The 20,560-nt window shown below is 45.2% G+C and overlaps 1 protein-coding gene across 8 annotated transcripts in view; it reads right to left on the reverse strand.

Moving 5' to 3' along the window:
• Positions 1 to 20,560, reverse strand: part of CDC42BPB (CDC42 binding protein kinase beta) — a 136,415-nt gene that overhangs the window by 82,671 nt on the left and 33,184 nt on the right. For all 8 annotated transcript variants that reach the window (XR_005225619.2, XR_005225618.2, XM_043547803.1 and 5 more), the window contains exon 2: positions 14,789 to 14,880. Coding sequence is in view for 6 of the 8 variants with exons in the window: in XM_043547803.1 (XP_043403738.1) it covers positions 14,789 to 14,880 (92 nt within the window). In the remaining 2 variants the exon portion in view is untranslated. The remainder of the gene's footprint in view (positions 1 to 14,788; positions 14,881 to 20,560) is intronic.

Consider the following 20,560-nt stretch of genomic DNA (forward strand, 5'->3'; position numbering starts at 1 on the left):
TTGCATTATGAACTAGAACTGCCCTAGTACTCTCAGAAATGGAGTTTCTGTGAGTTAATGCTAAACTGAGTGCCAGTGCTCCACCTGGACAAAGGTCTGTCTACTTAGACCAGCTTTTATCTATTCATATAAGTTGTTAATTAGGTATATTTTAAAATTAAAGTAGAGTTACTAAAAATGGCTTTGTTGGGGTTCATTTTTATTGTCTCAGTTTGCATAGCAAAAATTAAAAGTTAGATTTTTTTTTAAACTATCCACCCTTTACATTTCCTTGGGATTTGAAGCTCACAGCAAGTTTTCCATTTTGCACATCACTACCAGCAATAAAGTTTGTTCAGCCCTCAACAATACCTAAGTTATCCAATAAACCAGTTCGGCCCTCAACAATACCTAAGCTATCCAGTTGCCTTCAGGGGGGTTGCACATACACAGATGAGTAAGTGGAACTACAAAGAATTGTTTATTTAAGCTCTTATAACATGCTTATCACCATAGTAACTTCACACTTAGATCCAACAGTAACAGGCACTGCAGAAAACCCTAAAACAGTATTAAGTTCCTTAGAAATATTTTCAAATTGAAACACTGTCTCCATTCCCATGTAAGAGTAAACTGCTTGTTTTGATATTTTTGTGACGAACTTATTGTGGGCAAGCAAAGTCAATTAAATGTTTTGCATTATATTCTGAATTCAGTGAAGTTAATGACCATTCATAGCTCTTATGGTACTCAACTCCACAGTCTTGACCCAGCCCCTGAAGAAGTTCAGTCTCTCGTGCTAATGATTTTTCTCCCTATTGCTCTATAGTTCAGGAGGGAAGGTAGCTCCTGCAGGTAGCGAGGGCCAATCCCATGGAAAGTTCTGAACAGACCTTTAATAGAATCCTGTACCTTTTTTCAGGATGTATGACTTTATTTTTAGATACGATACACAAAGAAACAGAATCTAGCTCACTCTTTCCTGATTGTGTTGACAATGCACTACCAACAGGCACAAGAAGTGTTAGCTCTTATTTGTCCTTGAAGTGGCCAGACATGATTGAATACTCACAAGAAACAAAATGTGTTCACATACTATGCACTTTTCAGAGTATAACTTCCCGCTTAGTCAACGTATCCCTGATTCTGAATCATGTTAGTGCCTGGAACTCTATGTTTAATCATAAAGTGGACACAATGGACTCCTTTTGTTTTCTCTCTCCTTCTAGCTTGGTAGTAATTCACAAATATGTTCCATTCTGAGGACAATAACAGTGTATGTTGGGAGTGAGAGGTTAAATGTATTGATTAGATTGATTGCCAGAGCATAATAAGCAGAGGGATAGGTCTTACTATAAATTACTAATAAAATTCTGTCTGTGTTGTAATAGTATTGCTATGAAAAGGTGTTTCTAAAGCATCTATCATAATATCTAGACAGAGCACATGATTAAGGATTTTAGCTATTCTTGTGCAAAGCAGGTCCAAACTGTTCCACCCTTCCGTTCTATCCACAGTTACTATTTCCCAGAAAACTAGAGCATTGCGTTTGCATGCAAAAATCCTTAGTAATGAACAAGGGAAGGAAAATAATTGTTTCTAAACTGTATTTGCAAGCTTTCCATGAGATGTCAACTGCCAAACATCCTCTTCTCTTGAGAGAGTTACCCAACACCCATATTTAAAGAGTTATTCTTTAAAAATAATTGTTTATACTGTTAATTGAGTATATATTTTTGCACACTGAAACATACAAATTCAATGTAATATGCTCTTTATAGCAAATAAGAAACTCACTAAGGGATTCTTGGGGAAAAACATAAGAAAATTACATAGTTGTGTAAGCAAGTTCAGAATGCTGAAGAGTTCAAATTTTTAGTCACCTAACAGGAATCTGTAAAATTCATGTTTGTTCAGTTCTATGAAGAAAAAATTCCAAATGTACAAATTCACAACTGGATTGAAAAAGCTATTCTGGGTAAAATTTTAAAGAATGCTTAAATCCCACTGACTTTCAATGAGGCTTACATTTCTAAGTACTTAGGTTACTTCCAATAATGGGACTTGGTGTCAGCAGAACACCTGGCTCGAGGCCTGGTTGCTAGGAAACCCAACAAGCTCAGCTGGTCCCAATGAGCCTTCTCCAAATGACCATGCTTCTTAATTGGGCAGGAGATAAAACAGTTACTCACTTTCTCGTAACTGTTGTTCTTCGAGATGTGTTGCTCATGTCCATTCCAAGCAGGTGTGTGCGCGCCGCGTGCACGCCAGCTGGAAGATTTTTCCCCTAGCAGCATCCGTAGGGTCAGCCTGGGAGCCCCCTGGTGTGACGCCTTCACGGCACCCAATATCGGGCCCCGCCAGCCCCCCCACCCCCTCAGTTCCTTCTTGCCGACTATTCCGACAGAGGGGTAGGAGGGTGGGTATTGGAATGGACATGAACAACACATCTCGAAGAACAACAGTTACGAGAAAGTGAGTAACCATTTTTTCTTCTTCGAGTGATTGTCCATGTCCATTCCAAGCAGGTGATTCACAAGCTAGAGCTCAGGAGGTGGGGTCAGAGTTATCCACAGAAAAGAGCACGGCTCGCCCAAAAGCCGCATCATCCCTGGACTGTTGTGTAATTGCATAGTGCAGCGTAAATGTATGCATAGAGGACCACATGGCTGCCCTGCAAAAAATAGGGACTTGTGCCAGGAACACCGCAGAGGAGGCCTGGGCCCTGGTAGAGTGAGCGGTTATCTGCGGAGCAAGCTCCTTTGCCAGGGTATAGCACTCCCTAATGCAGGACTTTATCCATGACGATATGCGTTGAGAGGATACCGGGAGGCCCTTCATTCTGTCCACCATGGCTACAAAGAGTTGGACGGATTTCCGGAAAGACTTAGTTCTCTCTATATAGAAGGCTAAGGCCCTACGCATGTCCAGTGAGTGCAGCCTGCGCTCCCTATTGGAGGAGTGTGGCTTGAGATAAAACACTGGGAGAAAGATGTCCTGGGTCATGTGAAAATGGGAGACGACCTTCGGGAGAAAAGCCAGATGAGGCCTGAGCTGGACCTTATCCTTATGAAAAACTGTGTAAGGGGGCTCAGACGTGAGGGTCCTGAGCTCCAAAACCTGTTGAGCCAAGGTAATTGCCACGAGGAACGCGACCTTGAATGAGAGATATAACAGGGAGCAGGTGGCCAGAGGTTCAAATGGCGGGTCTGTAAGCCTGGAAAGGACTAAAGTGAGGTCCCAGGCAGGGACAGGCTGACGTGTGTTTGGGAAGAGCCTGTCCAAACCTTTGAGAAAACGGCTGACCATAGGGTTTGCAAAGACTGAGAGACCATCTGAGCCCGGATGGAAGGCGGAGATAGCGGCCAAGTGGACCCTTATTGATGATCGGGACAAGTCTTGATGCTTTATAGATTCATAGATATTAAGGTCAGAAAGAACCATTATGATCATCTAGTCTGACCCAGATCCTCTAGGTGAAAGAGGTAGTCCAGTATAAACGGTATGGAAGTGAGTAGTGGCGACTGACTACGTTGCTCCGCCCAGATGGAAAACCTTTTCCACTTGGCCAGGTAAGTAGCCCTGGTGGAGGGCTTTCTACTACCCAGGAGGACTTGTCTGACCTGGTCTGAACAAGACAGCTCTGTGGCACTTAGCCATAGAGCATCCAGTGCAGCGACTCCAGATTTGGGTACCGGAGTCGGCCCTGGGCCTGTGTGATCAGGTCGGGGATCAGCGGTAAGGTGAGTGGGGCCGCTATGGACATTTCCAGGAGCGAGATGAACCAGTGCTGATGCAGCCATGCCAGCGCTATTAATATGACTTGGGCCCGGTCCCTGCGGATCTCGAGGAGCACCCTGTGGACTATGGGGATGGGTGGGAAAGCATAGAGCAGGCAACCCTCCCACGAGAGAAAGAAGGCATCCCCGATGGACCCTGAGCCGTGGCTCCCGAGGGAACAAAATGACATTGCCCGGAGTGGTGAACAGATCTATCTGGGGATAGCCCCAGAACCGGAAGATTGAGCTCACCACGTCTGGCCGAAGAGACCACTTGTGCCATTGAAGGTCCGACTGAGGCTGTCCGCCAGCGTGTTTCGCACCCCTGTGAGGTATGAAGCCTGCAGGTGGATCGAGTGCTCTATGCAGAAGTCCCACAGCACAAGGGCTTCTCGGCACAGGGGAGAGGAGTGCACACCCCCGTTTGTTGATATAAAACATTGCCGAGGTGTTGTCCATGAGGATTGAAACATCTGCCCATTACGTGCATTTTGAAAGCATAGCATGCCAGACGCACTGCCTTCAGCTCTTTGACATTGATGTGAAGAGCGAGGTCCACCGAAGACCAGACGCCTTGGGTCTTGAGGTCCCCTAGGTGAGCCCCCCAACCCAGATCTGAGGCGTCTGACACCAAGGTGAGCGAGGGCTGAGGGCTGGCAAAAGGCACCCCTGCGCAAACCATTCGAGGGTCTAGCCACCATAGGAGGGAGTCCAGTACCAGGCGAGGCAGGGTTATAACCCTGTCCAAAGCATCTCTGGCTGGTCGGTACACTGATACCAGCCAAGACTGGAGTGGGTGCAGCCTGAGCCTGGCATGCTGCACCACGTATGTACAGGAGGCCATGTGCCCCAGCAGCTATAGACAGTTTCTTGCCGACATCTTGTGGGGAACCGTCTGAGGCTCTGTATGATGTCCTGAAGTGAGTGAACCCTGGCCTCTGGGAGGTACGCCCTGGCTTGGGTAGAGTCCAGGACCGCGCCTATGAACTCTATCCTCTGCACCAGGGACAGAGTAGATTTCTCCTCATTCAGGAGAAGACCTAAGTCGAGGAAGGTCCTCCTTATAAACTTGACCTGAGCCTCCACCTGGGCTCTCGAGCGACCTTTGATCAGCCAGTCGTTGAGGTATGGAAAAACCTGTATCTGGTGCTTCCGCAGGAATGCCGCGACGACTGCCATGCATTTTGTGAATACTCGGGGGGCAGTCAACAGTCCGAATGGGAGGATGGCAAACTGGTAGTGGCCTCTGTTCACCATGAACCTGAGATAGCATCTGTGATGTGGGACTACTGCGATATGAAAACCCGCATCCTTCAAGTCGAAGGCAGCGTACCAGTCTCCTGGATCCAGTGAGCGGATAATGGAGGTTAGTCAGACCATGCGAAACTTGAGTTTCTTTACGTATTTGTTGAGCTGTCACAGGTCCAGTATGGGTCTGAGGCCCCCCGGGCCTTCGGCATGAGGAAATACCGGGAGTAGAAATCCTTGCCACTTAGCTCCTGAGGAACCTCCTCCACTGCCCCTACCAAGAGGAGGGACTGCACCTCTTGAATTAGAAGTTGCTCGTGAGAGGGGTCCCTGAAGAGGGACGGGAAAGGGAGTTGGGCGGGGGGGGGGGGGGGGGGGGGGGGAGGGTACAGAATTGGATGGAATATCCCCTCTCTACCGTGCAGAACACCCATCGGTCTGAAGTAATTCGAGACCAGGCACGGCAGAAAGGGGATAGACAGGACGAGAAAGTAAGATGGGAAGGATCCAAAGGTCATACTGGCAAGCCATCCTTGACCGTACCCTCAGAAGGGTGGTCTAGAGCCTGGTGGGGCCCTGGGCTGGCCCGAGCTTTGTCCAGAGGGAGGGCATTGCCTCCTCCAAGTGCTCCCGTTCCGCCTAAGCGGAGCATCCTGGCGGTTTGGGGGTTGGTAAGGACGAGGGGCAGGTTGAGGCCTAAAATGTCTGCGCTGGGTAGCAGGCGTGTGAAGCCCCAGCGAACGAAGGGTAGCCCTCGAGTCCTTCAAGCTGTGAAGTCTCTTATCCGTCTTCTCGAAGAGAGCTACACCCTCAAAGGGAACGTTTTGAATTGTCTGCTGGACCTCGTGGGGAAGACCAGAGATCTGTAGCCAGGAGCCTCTCCTCATAACTACCCCTGTGGCTGAAGTGCGGGAGGCCGCATCCACCGCGTCCCAGTTTCCCCTCCTCCACGAGCACAGAGAAAACCCCCCGAGCTTCCTGGGGCAGAAGTTCTGTAAACTTAGCCATAGACGAGCAGGTGTTATGCCCATAGCGGCTTAGTATGGCCAGCTGGTTGGCTATACGAAGTTGCAGGCCTCCTGTCAAGTAGACCTTCCAGCCAAACAGGTCCAGTTTCTTGGCATCCCTGTTTTTAGGGGTGGATCCTTGAAACCCTTGTTGTTCTCTCTGATTGGCCACGTTGACCACCAAAGAGTCCGGAGGAGGGTGGGTGTAAAGATGTTCATACCCTCTAGAGGGAAAAAAGTAGCTGCACTCGGATTTCTTGGCCACAGGTGCCAGAGAAGCAGGATTTTGCCACAAGTTCTTAGATGTTTCGGTTATCGACTTGATAAATGGCAATGCAACCCTGGATGGGTCGGAGGGAGCCAGGATGTGTATGACAGGGTCTAAATCCTCTTCCACTTCCTCTGCCTGAATCCCCAGGCTTTGGGCCGCCCCCCTCAAAAGAGAAGAGCCCGGCTGTCCTCCAAAGGACGAGGAAGACAGAACAGGAGGTGGGCCCAGTTCACTGCCTTCAGCCCCCCTGGGGTCCCTCAGCATGCAGTACTTGGGCTGTGGAGCCGGTACCAATGAAGAACTCTGCATCGCAGCTGGTGCTGGGGCAGATAAAACCGCTGGGATCGAGACAGTCGGGGTCGGTAGGGACGGAGCTAAGGCTTCCACCAGTGCCATCACCTGCAGAGCCGGTGCCAGAGCTGGCTGAAGTATTGGTGCCGAAACCATGTGAGTTGGCAGGGCCACTCCACCTGAGGGCGCCGCCATCATATGCAGTGCCGGCGCTGACTGTGGCACGAATGACACCAAGGACACCGACACCATTCTGGAGCATGGACCATGGACTTTACCCTGGCTCTGATGGTACGCCCAGGGTGTCCAGAAGGGCCATTGGGCAGGTGGTTGCCACTGTTGCTGCCATGGTGCTGGGTATGGTTGGTGACTGCGCCGGGACCTGGACCTTCTGCTCCACGATCTGCTAGATTGAGCTGTGTCCACCTCCGACTCAAAGGTCTCCGAATAAGACGACCACAGAGGAGCAGTCCCCTTGGTCACCAACAAACGACGACTCGAATCCGGGGAGCGGTGCGCTTCCTGCGTCTGTCCAGGCGGTGCTGGAGACGGAGACTGACGGGCCATCATGGTTGGCTTACCCCTGGAGTGGAACAGGGGGTGTGCGGTCGCCGGAGATTTGTCCGTCCTTTGGGGGGAGGACAGCACCAGGAGACGCATCAGGTCTGTTGCCGCCTCGAACGCCTCCGGCGTCTATGGTGGTTATATATCCACCAGATGGTCCGGGGACCGAGGAGGGTTCGGACTCTACTGGACCCCAGCCGGGGCAGGAGTCGACGAAACCCTGGGTGGAAACGAGGCGGAGGCAGTCTGTCCTGAGCCACTCGTGGACAGCGCCAGCCCCTTAGGTTTCAAGGGGGGAGATCGGTCCCTCACCAGCCTCCTCTTCTTTACCGGCACTGGAGATGGAGAATGGTGCCGAACTGAGGCCGACGCCCTATGGCACAAGTAGCGGCAGTGCCGGTGGGCTTTAGAGTCCTTAGCCGGGCCCGTTTCGCGTGCCGTTGGCACCAGAGCGCTGCACACTGAAGAGGATGTGCTCGGTGCCGGGTCGTTGGGTTGGACTGCAGTCTCAGAGCCGCCTCCATGAGCAGGAGTTTTAGTCTCTGCTCTCTGTCCTTAAGGGTTCTTGGGCAGAAACCCTTGCAAATGCGGCACTTGTCCTTTTGGTGAGTCTCACCAAGGCACTGCAGGCAAGACGAATAAGGATCACTCTTGGGCATAAACTTTCCACAGGACTCACAGAGTTTAAACCCCGGAGACTCGGGCATACCCCCGAAGGGGAAATGAACTATCTAACAAACCACTACTAACTATTCGAAAAAGTATAACTCTAGAGAATAACTATTGAACTATGTACAGTAAGAAGAAAGACACTGCTAAGGCGCTTGCTGTAAGAGCGAGCAAAGTTCCAGCTAGCCGTCATGGGCGGTAAGAGGGAACTGAGGGGTGGGGGGATCGGTGGGGCCCGATATCGGGCACCATGAAGGCACCACTCCAGGGGGCGCCCAGGCTGACCCTATGGACACTGCTAGGGGAAAAATCTTCCGGCTGGCGTGCACGCGGCGCGCGTACACCTGCTTGGAATGGACATGAACAATCACTCGAAGAATCTACAGCTGCTACGTGAGCCTTCCAGTGGCAGCAGCAGCACAGCGGCTGCTCCACACATACCCTGTCCCTGCTTCCAACCCTTGTTTCAGCCCCACTCTGGCCTGCCTCCAGCCCTTGCTCCAGCCTTGCCTCCTCTCCACTCCAGTCTAGTCTTTGTCATACCCTTAACATTCCTCCTCAATAAGGGAGCCAGATTCGCCTGGTCAGTCAATGTGCAGATTGCGTTTTATCACCTGAAAGGAGTCTTCACATCCACTCCTATCCTAAACCACCCAGACCCCACTTGGGCCTTCATCACTGAAACGGATGCCTCACACTTTGCAACGGGTGCAGTCTTTTCTCGATTCACAGGTCCCCACCAGCTACTTCACCTCTGTGCCCTTTTCTCCCAGAAACTGATGCCCACAGAGAAAAAATATGACACTAGGACAAGAACTCCTGACTATAAGGGCTGCCTTTGAGGAGTTGCACACCTCCTTGAAGCGGCCCATGCCCCCATGCAGACCAATCACAAAAACCTAGAGCACCTACAAACAGCTTAACAGTTAAGCAAATGCCAGATCCATTGGGTGCCTTTTCTATCCAGATTCAATTTTACAATCCCGTACCACTCGTGGACTAAGAATGGGAAAACAGACCTGTCCCACAAGGGTGAGCACCATAAAGTAGAGGAAGAAGCTCTTTCAACTGTTATCAAACCCTCCCACTTTATCAGAGGAACAGGCGAGGGCCATCTGATGATCACCATCTGCTCTCTGCTCCCCAGCAACCCATTGGCAGCGCCAATCTGCCAGTCCCTGGAAAACTCGGGCACCTCCCTTGAGGCAAGCTTCCTTCTACAGCAAGGCCTTCTCTACCATGGGGATAGCCTTTACATTCCTGAAGGAAAGCCCCAACTCCAAGTATTGAGGTTATGCCACAACTCCCCCATGACAGGACATTTTTGGGCAGTTCAAGACCGGAAACCTGATTTCCAGGTATTTCTGGTGGCCAACCTTATGAAAAGACATCAAGGACTACATTAGGATGTGTGATCTCTGCCCACACTAAAAGACCACACAAGACCAGTGGGCTTTCTCCATTCTCTTCCCACACCTACATGTCCATAGTCCATCCTCTCAATTGACTTCATTGTGGAGCTGCCCCACTCCCAAGGGCACTCAATATTCCCGATAGTTGTGGAATTCCTGACAAAAACGGCCCATTTGAACCCTGCTGTATGCTTCCATCAGCCTGTGAAACAGCACAGCAATTCTTGGAACATGCGCGCATACCTAAACACATCATTTCTGATCAGGGTGCCCAATTTGTTTCCTGGTTCTGACAGGACTTCCTCCACCTTCCTGGCATCAAGACCCTCATTTCAACTGCCTACCACCCTCAGACTTACTCTGAACTGAAATGTCAACCAGACACTGAAACAGTCTCTCTCATGTTTTTTGAATTTCCACCAACATGACTGGGTTCTCCTATTGCCAGGCCGAATTCGCTTACAATACTGCAACCCACGTCTCCATCTGGCAAAGCCCATTCTCCGTGAACTCTGAATTTCAACCTCAGTTTCACTCTGAACTATGAGAAGGCTCCCCTGTTCCAGCAGCCACACACTGGGTCTTCCCTCTCCAACAAATTCATCAGGAGCTCATGAAGTATTTGGTGGCTGCCAACGAGTCTCATAACAGCTATGCTGATAGACATCAGCAAGTAACCCCGGACTTAAACATAGGTGACACGCTGGGGCTTCCCGCCCAGAACTTGGTCAACCCATCCCTCTGCCAACCTCGACCATAAGTGCTTCAACCCCTTTCAGATGACCCAGAAAATAAATCCAGTGAGTTCAAACTCCAGCTCCCAAAGTCCGTCAAGAGCTACCCAGTCTTTCATGTCGTCTTTCCCAAACCATTCCTTAACAACCCCTTCCTCAGACAGATGGATCCACTGCCATCACCAATAATGGCCAGGGGGGAGGACGAATGTGAGGTCCGTCAAATCCTTGATTCCTGACAGGTCAGAAGTAAGATCCAGTACTTAGTTGACTGCAAGGAATACAGGCCAGACAAGCAATCCTGGGAGACCACAGGAAACATCCATGACCACATCCTGTTACAGGAATTTCACCAACAGTATCATGACAAACCAGGGCCAAGGGCCCCTAGAAGTAGCTAGGGGAGAGGGTACTATCAGGAGAACAGCTAGCTCCCAGCATGGTTGCTAGGCAACCCAGCAAGTTCTGTTTGGCCCAGTGAGCCTGCTCCAAAGAGTCAAACTTCCTGATTGGGCAGGAGAGCCTGCGGCCTGCTACTTGAGCTTGCAGGGGCAGCTGCACAGCTGCTGCTCCATGTGTACCACACCCACAGCTGTGCTTGCCCTGCTCCTGCTTCCAGCCCTAGCTCCGGTCCCGTTCCAGCCATGCCTCCTGTCTGCTCCAGTCCAGTCTTTGCCTCCCAGTTCTGCCCCGGTCCTGAATCCAGTTTAAACCTTTGGCTTGGCTTCTCAACCCTGACTTCAGCTTCAACCTCAGCCTGGTACCTAACTCCTGGATATACACTTGCCACTTCTATGGTTGTTGCAGTGGCCGTTCAGAGAAGGTCCAGCTGCACCTATTAAGTAGGCTGCCCACACTCTGGTAGCTTACACTTGGGTTCCTAAATTGGGCACTTTTGAAACTTTTACCCTCTGTTATTATGAGAGTGATTCTTTTTCCTTTAAAGTCAATAGCAAAATTCCTATTGGCTGCAGTGGTGCAGGATCAGACTATTTCTTCATTGCTAAAAATATCACAAAACAAAGTTTAGTTGTACATCCGCCTCAGTACTAATATGTGACCTGCATTAACTTTAAGGAGAGTCACAAGTACAGCCAGAGAAGAAAAGTTCCTAAAGAGATACACAAACACACTACTGAAAAGAAAGTCAGATATGAAGCATACACAGGACTGGCTTAAGGATATTTGGAGCCATAGACACCCCTCAAAGGGCTGCCACATATGCCATCTAAGGGGTGAGTGTCAGGCCCTTCATGCAGGCTGGGACCACACTCCTCTCTAAAGCACTGCTTCCTGTTTCAAGTGGTCTGAGGTCTGTCCCACAGAAGCCTCAGCCCCATGCATCCCTCTGTGCAGGGTTGTCTGCCAGTGGGAATTACTGAAAGCTTGTTTCTTATTTCTAAAAATTTTCAACTTTCTATTAGCTTTAACCATCCTCTCACTTTCCCATTTCTCATTCATTACATGAATTTTCAACCTGGGTCCCATGAACAGGTGTCAGTAGATGACAACCACCCTGGGCCTTTCTATGTTGTTAGAAAGAGCTTTCTAAATTGACAGGAAGATCTTGGCTACATGGGAAGAAGAGGAGGGAAAAGGGATGTCAATATAGTACAAGTTGAGAACCACTGATTTATTACATCAGCTTGTTGCATCATGTCTTAAATTAGGCACCAATTCTGTATCTGTGCAGGCAAACCCATGTGGAGTCTCATTTAGCCTGAATACACTCTGAAGCAGGGGCCATGGCTTCCTTTCTTTGCATAATGTCTAGCAAACTGCCTGACTGGGACCTCCAGGCATTATCGTAATAGAAATAATATTAATACAAACAGTAGAAAATCAGCAGCTTTGAAGCAAATGCACAAACGTTCCTGTGTAAAACTATAGCAACTGATGGTTTTCAGAAGTGTTCTGAAAAATTTTAAAAGTGGATATATTCATATTTTATATTCAACAGTGGAATTCAATATTCAGCCAGTTTTTTAATTTTAAGTCCAGTTTGTTTAGCTATTCAGCTTTTTTAATGTAAACATCTTTTCCTTCCTGATTAGTGTCATGTCCAGTAACTGCTGACAAAAATATAGATCAGAGCATGGTTTTAATTAGATTCTTTTTACACTCTTACATGCCTTTATATATGTGTAAGAAGAATCTATATCATTCTACAGTATCAATCTAGGATTTTCTTATTTTAACACTAACTAGTTATTTATACTGATGTCAGAGGAATTAACTCTGTGTATTCCCTAGATTCCAATCCACTCATTTCTAATAAAGTTCCTATAGTATGTATGTAGTTTATAAAAGCAATAATATTAATGTGCAGTAATTCAGTTAAAATTAAGATTTCCAGTATGTTGCTTTACACAGGACTTGGGTACTGTGGCATCTGAGCTATCTTAGCAAACAAGAGAGTCTATTTACGCTTGCATGGAGCTCCAACTTCCGTCTTTGACTACATTCCTGTTTTATGATGGTGATCATAATATCTCGCACTTACTTAATACTACACAGGGCTGAAGGATGCTTTCACCAGTGACAAAAATGAAGTATTCCATAGAAACTGGGGAGAGCTTAAGCCTTCAATTTTGCACACAAAAAATTCAACTTTTCATTTAAAAAAGTTTCTGTAATTGTGAAGGCAACCTTCCAAATACAAGAATATAAACCCACTGCAGTATTGTCTTCCTGAGTTTGTAGACCGATACCTAACTCCACTGCCTCTGTGGTTCTCATAGCTCTGACAAGCAGCTAAATGAAATTAAGATTGTCATTGCTGCTACCCAGAAACTTGTGGGCAGTAGCATGAAAAACTATACAGATGCATACAGTCCAGTTTCACATTCTTATTGTTTAGGAAAGCTCTAAGCGACAGCATAGGCAGGTATTGTAGACTACATTAATGGAGACTAAAAACCCAAAATATGAGGCTGGAAAAACAACAGAGTAGCAAAAAAGCTCTGTCCTATCCTTTCTCACAGGAGACTTTAGAGAGGGAAAAGAAAGCTCCTTTGCCCCTACCTGAGCTAGATGGGGATAGAGATTCAAAGGTATCTGACACTTACTAGCCAGGAGCTAATGGAACCCCCAACCAGAAATTTGAAACAATCCTTTGGCAGGACTGGTAGCACCCTTCCTAGCAGCTGGGGAGAATGGACAACTTATGTTGACAAATGGCTGCTCCTAACAAGAGTCTTTAGAGTTAAGAAAACTACACATAATGGGCTTCAGTAGACCTATAATCTATTTCTTCTCTCGTGGCCATGATCTACCCAGGATTAAATGAGCACTCCATACAGTCACATTTGCTTATGTTGTGACCATTACACAACTGATTGAGGTACTCAAGACATTGTAGGTGAAAATCTCCTCCAGAATTTGTCTTTTTTGATACTTGTTTAAGACTTGGGACCCAGAACTAAACAATTTCAACCAATTTTTCTGAGCATATACGTGCGTGTGCACACACACACACACAAAACTCAAGATGAGTTATCTTCCTCACACTTGGTATATTTTATCAGCTACTACAGTAAAAGACTACCACTGAAATAATTCTCTCTTCTACAACCAAGTCAAGAGAGGTTACAAGATTCTTTTTTAACAAATACACTGGAAAACATTTTGTGTACTCATGACACAGCCTAAGACTTTTAGATCATCATATCAAATATCATTACAGTCATAGCCCTTTAAACTTGAACTGAAAAGTTCCTCATCTAATGCAGAACAAGAATCTGATCGATAGACTTATCCCACTTCCAACGCCCTTCTTTCTGAAAGCATCAGAAGAGCCGGCAACCAATTTATCAGATTAATCTGGTATATGTTTTCAAAGTTTCCTTATCGATTAATGCACTAGCTCTCTCTATCCATTTCCCTAAGGCAGACTTCTTGTTGCAATGCCTGTTTAGCCTGTAATAAATAAGAATGATTGAGGAGAAAGACTAGGTGGACCTTCTAGAATTGTCAGAGGGAAGCACACTAGTTTCCCTTCCTAATGTGAAAAGCAGCCAATTAGTCAACTATAGTACAGCCATCACATATGAAACATTAGAAGTGTTTTTGTAAGCATTTCCAGGAAACAGATGATTTACTAATGCATTCTCTTTCACAAAAGTATTGTCTCATTCCCAACAGTGTTCTACTGGAGCAGTGGATTCTGTCTGTTCTGACTTAGCTATGTTGTCTGACCCCATAAATATACTGGAGGACACAGTCTTTCCCCAAGGCTTACCTTCTGAAACAGATTTTTTAAATTCTCCAGATTGAGAGATGCTAAAAGGCATACGTTCAATATATGGCTGAAGGAGCTGTAGTTTGTTTCAAAATAGAATTAGCATGGTATTTCTTCTCTCCACTATAGAGAAAATCCACCAAACGTGGTGAATTTGTCAACCAGCAGGTACTGTTCCCTGATGGATAGAATTGGTTGCATCTCTAGTCTCTTCAGACTAACATAATTCTGGAGCAAAAACTGATTTAGCTTTTAATTGACATCAGTTTCATAGAATAGGAAAACATATCCCTGGGCAGCTTCTTCCGTAGTTTAAGTAATCCAATATTGTTAGAAAGTAAGTTGTCTAAAAAACCAAAGTATTATTAGCTGGTATGTCTTGGTTCCCAAGATCCCTATCACTACTGCTTAGCTAATATTCCTCCATTAGATTTTTTTGTAAATCATACCTTTCTACATTAACCCTTTTTCCTTATTATGACAGATACAGACCAGTTGCAGAAAAACAAATCCAACACACACATATTATACAATATATTTTACCAATAACTAACATTGTTCAGAGTATCTAACTATGAATTGCAGACATCTTACCTCGCCAAATGCACCTCTTCCAATTACTTTTATAATTTCAAAGTCATCTCGATGAAGTTGCATTTCCTTCACCAATTGTGTAAATGGTTTTGCTGTTAAAAAAGTAAAAATTAAAATTATAACACATGGAAGTATAACAAATTAAAAATGAAATATCTACAGCTCTATGTCAAAGTTACATTTAGAACTTTGGCTTTTCATCAAGAACATATGTTTAAAATATAAATATAAGCAACCCAAGAAAGATCTAGAAAATTAAGATGTAAAATACTGATTAAACAGTGTACATTTACAGAATAATTTCAAACCTTTTTTAATAGAGATTATTTTTGCATTCCCCCTCTATCAACCATACACATACAAGGACATTTATTTAGTTCTCTAAAAATTATACGAAAATGTTGGAAATTTTTGCTTATGTTGACAGCTGATCGTAGGAGTAATAATGGAATTAGTCGGGCACTTAAATATTATCATAAAGCAGTCTATTGCCCTGTTGATAAAGAGCAGCCAGCACAAACACCCGAAAGTGCTCTGTAGGTTACTGTTTAAGTACTGACATAGAATGCACATGCATACGAGGTTAGTTCACTGAAGATTTTATAATTTGATTCATCAACCAAGGATAAGCAAGTATACATAGGGCATGAGTTTTCTTAAATATTTCAGGAATTACATATTGTTTCAGTGGGGAAGGTTAACATTAAAGTTAAGTCAACTCTACTGGTAAACCAAGAAGAAAATTCAGTACACTATTTAGTCATCACACGGAAAGGAACCTTATTCAAAATGGTCTAACTTCATTTGCAATGATCAACTCAACCTCCACAAGCTAAATTTTTATAACCCATTTTCAGAGGACAGGTGCATACTGCACTCAAGAACAATAAAGTAGTCTTCTCCCAGAATGCATGTGTCTGCTTTAGAACTTAGGCTTTTTTTGAGCTTTTGGCTCTTTTCTTCTATCAACAGTTATGGTGACTTGATTGGGGTCCCTGCTGGGATCTAGCTTTGAAGTCTGTAGCTTAGGAGTTAACCTGTGATCCCTAGACATACTCCCTTGATTTTTCTTACTTGTCCTCCATGAACACTGAAACATTCAGCTACACCAGGGGTTCTCAAACTGGGGGTCAGGACCACACAGGGGGTCCCGAGGTTATTACATGGGGGGGGGGGGTCATGAACTGTCAGCCTCCACCCCAAACCCCACTTTTTAACCAGCATTTATAATGGTGTTAAATATATAAAAAATGTTTTTAATTTATGGGGGGGGGGGGGGGAGTCGCACTCAGAGGCTTGCTATGTGAAAGGGGTCACCAGTACAAAAGTTTGAGAACTACTGAGCTACACTATATGTAGGAGATTCCCCCCCCCACCCTGTAATGTAGAATACCGATATTAAAGGGATTCCTTGCATTCTGCATACATGAGGATCCAAGTTCTAGATAATAGGCTCTGTATTTTCACCATTTAACCTGGTAAGTATTAAGAAAAGAAAGACAAAGAAAGGAGAGAAAAAGTTTAACTTCGTGCTGACTGGACTATGAAAGAACTACTTGAGGTCGTCTAGAGATTTTATTACTGTCTCCGCTTTAATTTGTAAAAGATAAAATTTCCCTTCTTTCCACCACACCATAAAACACACTTTATTGGTAATTATTAGACATAGAAATTTCAACCTCAACAAAACTTATTTTCACCTGTAACAGGGTGAAGCACCACACATCAACTATCACTGGTTTTGACTGAGCCCAGACTCAGATTTAGCTGTAAAAAGCTGACACCATAGCATAAGTAATGAGCTAATAACCCAAATAGAATTCCTTAGAGGAAAAGGTGGCTGCAGTATGAGATGTTTGTCAGATTTCAGATTCTGGACACAAAATTATGTAGGATGAGCACAGATCTGACAGTCCCAATTGCAGATTATAGTACTGTAGTTAGGTTTAACCAAGGAAAACCAAATTCTCGAACCAAAAATTGATCTACTGTCTAATAAAATAAGAGAAAATCTCTCTATTGGAGAACTGCTAAATTCCCCTGTTGGTACCTGGGACAACTCTGTGTAGAAAAGTTGGATGTTTTTATCCATAGCCACCACCTCCATTCAGTTTGATGGTACTACCCCTTCTTCCAAACAAGGAAACTGAGGATCAGAACCCTCAATTCACAATTCTATGATATGTACCTCCGCATGAGACAAATATCTAGAACACCACATCCTGATCTCAATTGGGGCTGGTAGACACTACCGTAAATACAGTTCAAGGGGCAATTCCTCAACAAAACTCCACTGAAGTCAATGGAGCTAAACCAATTCACTTCAGCTGAGGATCTGAACCAATAAGTAGTAGTACTGATAATTTTAAAAACTGTAGCAAGCTGGAGATCTAATGCATGAAGATTCTTCTGCAAGATTCTTCACTGACTATTTGCCTCTCCTGCTGAAAAATGAACCTCCACTTATTTAAATAATACATCCTGGAGCTCTGGTCTAAGGTTATTATTTGGTACCAGCAGAACTCAGATCACTGTGGGAAGACAGTTATATTTTTTACTATGGACACTATTCAGTTTGAGAACATATTACAATGGCTGGTAAAGAATTTGGACAAACATACTCCAGCAGCAGACTAACCAACGTAAGAAAAGCTGTCTGTAACGTCATTAAGAATTTTCTTGGAAAGTTATTTTATTGATTTATTTTGGACTAGAAAGTTGTTTATAGCTGCATGTATCTTTGCTTTTATGTTGAATTGCACACTAGTTATTTCTTTATGATATTAAATTGAAATATCTTCCAATTTTCTTGTCTTGGTTCTACTTTTACATGTTTTTAGTGCCCCATCGCCCCAGGGATGTGATTTAGTAGCATGCATATGCCTGGTAAGATTAGGAGATGAGTAGGAACTTGTTCTGTAATGTATGGTTAGGTTGCCTCCACTGTACTCATCAGGATGATGCATTGTGACATACCAACCACTGTGCTATTTTTATTATTGAAAAGATCTTTAAGCTTTTTCATTCATAGGCCACAACGCATGTTACAAAGGAAGGCAAGTGTCAATCTCCATTCTATAAATAGGGAAACCGATAAGAGTTCTCTCTATAGATCTGGTATGAGTTAAGTGCACTGTTCTACTTTTTTATATCTAATTTTGATTACGTAAATTGGAAATGGGCTTATGATAAATATTGAAATAAAGGTAGTACATTATGAAGCATTTCATATCATTAAATGGTAGCATGAATTATGGTGGTGGCATTTACTAACTTTTGTTACTCATATTGCTGTCAGGGTGGCATTATCTGGACTGTTTATGCATGAATGTATTTTTAAGGCTTTGTAAAGGGTGACCAGAACTTGAGATGTGCACTCTATATGCTATAAAGTTTGAATAAATAATTTCTTCCCTCCCTCAAACTGTTGCCCATTTTATTTTATTTTATTTATATAAATAAGAGTGTGTGTGTGTGTGTGTGTGTGTGTGTGTATCACCTAGGAGGCCTAGCTGTGGATCAGGATCCCACTGTGCTAGGTGCTGTACAAACACAGAATAAAAAAAAAAAAAAAAAAGAGTCCCCACCCCAAGGAGTTCACAATCTAAGAACAGAGACAGATGGATATTTATTCAGAGAGATGGGGGAGCACAAAAGATGTACCTATGTAATAAGTAAGTAATAGGTGTCTTTTATGAGGTCTTGTAGGAGAAGGCATTAAATTTCAGAAAATAAGGCATATATGCTTTCAGACCATAACACATACTACATATTTTTATTGATATTGTCAAAAATATATATGAGTATGATAATCCTAACATACCCTACTTTCAAGTTAAACAACTTTTCCATCACACATACCATTATCCACTTTTCCCCCCACACCAGAGAATTTCAAGGAATTTTCCTTCCTTCTTAGAATTATAGGAGATTAGAATTAGAAGAGACCTCAGGAGGTCATCTAGTCCAACCCCCTGCTCAAAGCAGGACCAACCCCAGCTAAATCATCCCAACCAGGGCTTTGTCAAGCCGGGCCTTAAAAACCTCTAAGGAAGGAGATTCCACCACCTCCCTAAGTAACTCATTCCAGTGCTTCGCCACCTTCCTAGTGAAATAGTTTTTCCTAATATCCAACTTAGACCTCCCGCACAGCAACTTGAGACCATTGCTCCTTGTTCTGTAATCACTGAGAACAGCCTAGCTCCATCCTGTTTGGAACCCCCCTTCAGGTAGCTGAAGGCTGCTATCAAATCCTCCCTCACTCTTCTCTTCCGTTAGGGGTTGTCTACACTTACTAGAGATCAATGCATTGCTGGCCGCTTTAGCGGGTCTAGTGAAGACCCGCTAAATCGACCGCAGATCGCTCTCCCGTCAACTCCTGTATTCCACCTGAATGAGAAGCGCAAGGGGAGTCGACGGGAGAGCGCCTCCCGTTGACATAGCATAGTTTGGACCCCGTGGTAAGTAGATCTAAGAATGTCGACATCAGCTATGTAGCTGAAGTTGCATAACTAGACTGATCTCCACCCGTAGCGTTGACAAGGCCTCAGCCTCTCCTCGTAAGTCATGTGCCCCAGCCCCCTAATCATTTTCATTGCCATCCACTGGACTCTCTCCCTTTTTGTCCACATCCCTTCTGTAGTGGGGAGGGGGCAAAACTGGATGCAATACTCTGGATGTGGCATCATCAGTGTCCAATATAGGGGAATAATCATTTCCCTCAATCTGGGGGCAATGCTCCTACTAATGCAGCCCAATATGCCGTTAGCCTTCTGAGCAACAAGGGCACACTGTTGACTCATATCCAGCTTCTCGTACACCGTAATCCCCAGGTCCTTTTCTGCAGAACTACTGCTTAGCCAGTCCATCCCCAGCCTGTAGCAGTGCATGGGATTCTTCCATCTTAAGTGCAGGACTCTGCACTTGTCCTTGTTGAACCTGATATGATTTCTTTTGGCCCAAACCTCCAATTTGTCTAGGTCACTCTGGACCCTATCGCTCCCCTCCAGTATATCTACCTCTTCCCCAAGCTCAGTGTCATCTGCAAGCTTGCTGAGGGTGCAATCCATCCCATCATCCAGATCATTAATGAAGAGATTGAACAAAACTGGACCCAGGACTGACCCCTGGGGCACTCCACTTGATACTGGCTGCCAACTAGACATCAAGCCATTGATTACTTCCCAGTGAGCTCGACGATCTAGCCAGCTTTCTATCTACCTTATAGTCCATTCACCCAGTCCATACTTCTTTAACTTGCTGGCAAGATACTATGGGAGACCGCATTAAAAGCTTTGCTAAAGTCAAGGTATATCACATCCACCACTTTCCCCATATCCACAGAGCCAGTTATCTCATCATAGAAGGCAATCAGGTTGGTCAGGCATGACTTGCCCTTGGTGAATCCATGCTGACTGTTCCTGACCACCTTCCTCTCCTCCAAGTGCTTCAAAATGGATTACTTGAGGACTTGCTCCATGATTTTTCCAGGGACTGAGGTGAGGCTGACCGGTCTGTAGTTCCCCGGATTCTCCTCCTTCCTTTTTTTTTTTTTTTTTTTTTAAAAAGAAGATGGGCACTGTATTTGCCTTTTCCCAATTGTCCCGGACCTCCCCGACCACCACAAGTTTTCAAAGATAATGGCCAATGGCTCTGCAATCTCAGACAACTCTTTCAGCACCCTTGGATGTATTGCATCCGGCCCCATGGACTTGTGTATGTCCAGCTTTTCTAAATAGTCCTTAACCTGTTCTTTCACCACTGAGGGCTGCT

The sequence above is a fragment of the Chelonia mydas genome, chromosome 6, assembly GCF_015237465.2.
Source record: "Chelonia mydas isolate rCheMyd1 chromosome 6, rCheMyd1.pri.v2, whole genome shotgun sequence".
NCBI lineage: Eukaryota > Metazoa > Chordata > Testudines > Cheloniidae > Chelonia > Chelonia mydas.